The sequence below is a fragment of the Trachymyrmex septentrionalis genome, unplaced genomic scaffold, assembly GCF_001594115.1.
Source record: "Trachymyrmex septentrionalis isolate Tsep2-gDNA-1 unplaced genomic scaffold, Tsep1.0 scaffold115, whole genome shotgun sequence".
NCBI classification, from domain to species: domain Eukaryota; kingdom Metazoa; phylum Arthropoda; class Insecta; order Hymenoptera; family Formicidae; genus Trachymyrmex; species Trachymyrmex septentrionalis.
In genome coordinates, this window is record NW_017304279.1 from 352,886 (window position 1) to 356,259 (window position 3,374).

At 47.1% G+C, this 3,374-nt stretch overlaps 1 protein-coding gene across 1 annotated transcript in view; it reads right to left on the reverse strand.

The window, feature by feature from the left end:
* Positions 1–3,374, reverse strand: part of LOC108753925 (homeobox protein Nkx-6.1-like) — a 54,485-nt gene that overhangs the window by 26,176 nt on the left and 24,935 nt on the right. Inside the window, exon 3 of the mRNA XM_018495923.1 lies at positions 2,292–2,503. Within this exon, the coding sequence (XP_018351425.1) occupies positions 2,292–2,503 (212 nt within the window). The remainder of the gene's footprint in view (positions 1–2,291; positions 2,504–3,374) is intronic.

Below are 3,374 nucleotides of genomic sequence, written 5' to 3' on the forward strand. Positions count from 1 at the left end.
GGAATCGTACGATTCCGCGAGATAACGCGGAATTCATCGGGGGGTGTTGATGTAAACAAGTCCTCCCCTGCTCTCGATCTTTTTTCCCAGTCAGTTGGTCCCGCGCAAAAGAGTACGCGGGTATATATTGTAATATTTCGAAAAACGCGCCAGCATACCGAGATCCGAGGGCAATCTCGCTCTCGAAGATGGCATATACGCGGAGGTGAATCGCCTCTTCCCGAGGAAATCCGAGGTAATTGAATGCTAACCCTCCTCACCCCCGCAGCGCATCCCCTCGCCCGCACTCACTCCGCGCAACTCCTCGTCCACCCTCCATGTCGCGTCCCTCGTTCATCCCTCTAACCACCCCAACCCGCAGGCTTCAGGGGGCGCCACGCTCGCACTCTCGCTCCCCCTTCGCCATCACTCACCGACACAGACTTGTAGCTTTCAATAAAAATGTAAATATGGCGGCGTAGAACGAGCCAATGACAGCGCTACATCGACGCCCGAGTCCGCGAGGGATAGACAGATAGAGTGAAAGAGAGAAAGAGAAAGACAGAGAGGGAGAGAAAGGGAAAACCCTGCCCTGCAGCAGGGGTTGAGGGTTTCCAAATGGGAAGCTGTCTCTCTCTCTCTCTCTCTCTCTCTCTTCCTCTCTTTTTCTCTTTCTCTCTCTCAGAGGGTCGAAGATGGCGAGAGAAGAGGAAGAGGAGGAGGAGGAGGGAACGGGTGGATGAAGGGTGAGAGGAAGGCTTCGACTCGAAGCGGAATGCCGAAGGTGGATGGCAAAGAGGCGGAGGAGCTTGCACGTTGAGGGGGAGGGGGAAAGCAGAGAGATGCCCGGGAAGGAAGAAGAGGAGTGCAAAAGCTCACACGGAAGACGAAAGGAGAGCAGCGATAACTCTCTCTCCCGCCGTCCTTTCGCTCACCGTCACTGTGGCCTCACCCGAGTTTCACCCGTGTCTCACCCGGTGTTCCTCGTTCTCCTCCCTCCTTTCGGTGACGGTGAGAGGGTAGTGAAAGGGGAACGTACCGCCAGCGTCCGCGAGAGAGCGACGCCGAGGATGACGCAGGTGCCGTAAAGCTTGACACGTCTCCGGCTGTTTTGTCACCTTCTTTTATCCTTCGAACTTTTTTACCGGTACCTCGTTAGATGCCCTTCCTTCCTTCCTGCCTCTCCCGTTCGTCCCCTTCCCCTCCTCCCCCCCATCCCTCACTCTCGTTCCATGTGCCCTTCCCGCCCCGCGGGCGGGGCGCGTTGATGGAGTAAGCCGCGCAACGAGCAGGACGTTTTTTAAAATCGCGCGAGCGAGCCGCTTTTTGCGAGAGCCATCGTGGAAGGGCCCCCCCCCCCCTGGAAGGGCGTCGACGGGCGATCGTGGCGGATTTCTTTTTTCGAGGGAGATTTTTCGGTCGCGGATTACTCGCAGCGCGCGGATTTGCGTTTCCCGCACTGGGGCGATGCTTTGATCGATCTCTCGGTGTCAGCAACGAACTCGAAGACAAATGTTTCCTCGCCTTCTTTTTTCACGGAGGGATACTTGCGATATGGTTTTGACGAATGTTGGAATATATATTCGCAATGTGAGTCCACGCAAAAACCTCGTTTATTATGTTAACCTATCACTCTTGCTAGAGAAGATGTTCTCGTCAAATATTGATTTCCTCTTCCACTAAACATCTAAAAGGAGATATTTTTAACCCTCAACACACTACAGCTGAAACTACAACTCAAGTTTTAAAATGTCAGTTTGATGTACAGAATAAATACAGAATGAATACCTGTAACGGTGATCGATACACAGAAAAATTAAAAGGTTTTTTTTATCTACAATTTAAAACCTTGTAGTACCAATTATACAGATTGTACAGTTCGCGCAATTAAAGCCTTCCAACCCTGTGACATTCAGTGGTGAGATGACACCGCGTTTATCTTCTCGGTCGTTTTCACGTTCATGGCCGTAGTTGGACAGACCAGACCTATAGAGATTGGATCGCTATTTTCGGCAATTTCGTCTGACTGCAACCATGAATGTGAAAATAACCGAGAAGGTAACGCGCAATGTCGAAACAAGAGTGGAAGGCGTTAATTGCGCGAACTGTACAATCGTTCAGAAGTTTTCGCTTTTTTCCCAAACGACCGTTGCTGCCGAAGATTAATTTCGGAAATATATATTATTTGTTTAAAAGATCGAGCGATATCTTTAACAGTGAAAGAATTATGCAGATATTGCAGATCGATTTGTCAAAAGTGTCGTTTCAGTCAATACGTGGAACGTATAGTGAGCGCAATAGCAAGATGTTACCTTGACTTGGGATTCCGACATCCCGAGCGCGTACGCTAATTTGGCGCGCTCCGGGCCGGCTAGGTACTTGGTCTGCTCGAAGGTCTTCTCCAGAGCGAAGATCTGCTGTCCACTAAACGTGGGCCTTGTGTGCTTCTTCTTGCCACCATCGTGTTCCCCGGCACCACCGCCCGTGCCCGTCATAGCTTGCTGACAGCCCAGCTGTTGCGTCACTGCAACATTCGCGTCACCCGATGAGTGGTTACTGAATATCTGTTTCGCTTCAAATGGAATAATTAGCCTTAGCCAATTGAATCGGCTGGCGTTTTGTTTAATTTAATTAAAACGTAGTGTTTGGAACGAGAGAGTTAATGTTAAGAGATCATAATTTGTAATGGTTACTTAAAATGTACAGTCGTACTTCACACATTGAGAAAATTCGATTTTTTTTAAGCTCACAAAAATCGCAATTTTCCGTCAAATTATTTTCTATAAACTGTACTTTTTTTTTATTTACACGCTGATATTAGCCATTTGGTATGATAGAGTTAAAACTACGATGGAAGGAATATTGTATATACTCAGCTCAGTCTTGCGCGGTTGAACGTAAATGGGTAGATCCATAAATAGAGAGAACCAATCGCTCGATGAGAGTAAACTGTATTCCGAAACTCATAAAAAAAAAGTTGCAATCTTTGTTTGATTCAACCTTTTCGTGACTGACTGTACTGTATGTTACTGTATTACATATTACTGCATGTTATTATACTTTCACTATAAGTTAAAACGATGAATGTCGAAATTCGACTACCGAAAAAGTTATACGTAATATCGATACACATCTACGATGCCAATTATCAATTTTCATTGCTTTCTCGAGCGATTGTGTGCATTTGATTGTACGTACATATGGGCATTCTTCTATTAGGGCCCCTCGCGATCTCTTTTCCGACTCACAGAATTAAAGGGGAAACTGCAAGTCCCATCTGTGACTTTCAATCGTGACAAGTCACAGGGAAATATTGCCATATTCGTTACACTACAGCAATAGTTTGGACACAGATAAACAAAGATAAGTATGTACATATGCACCTATATAGCATA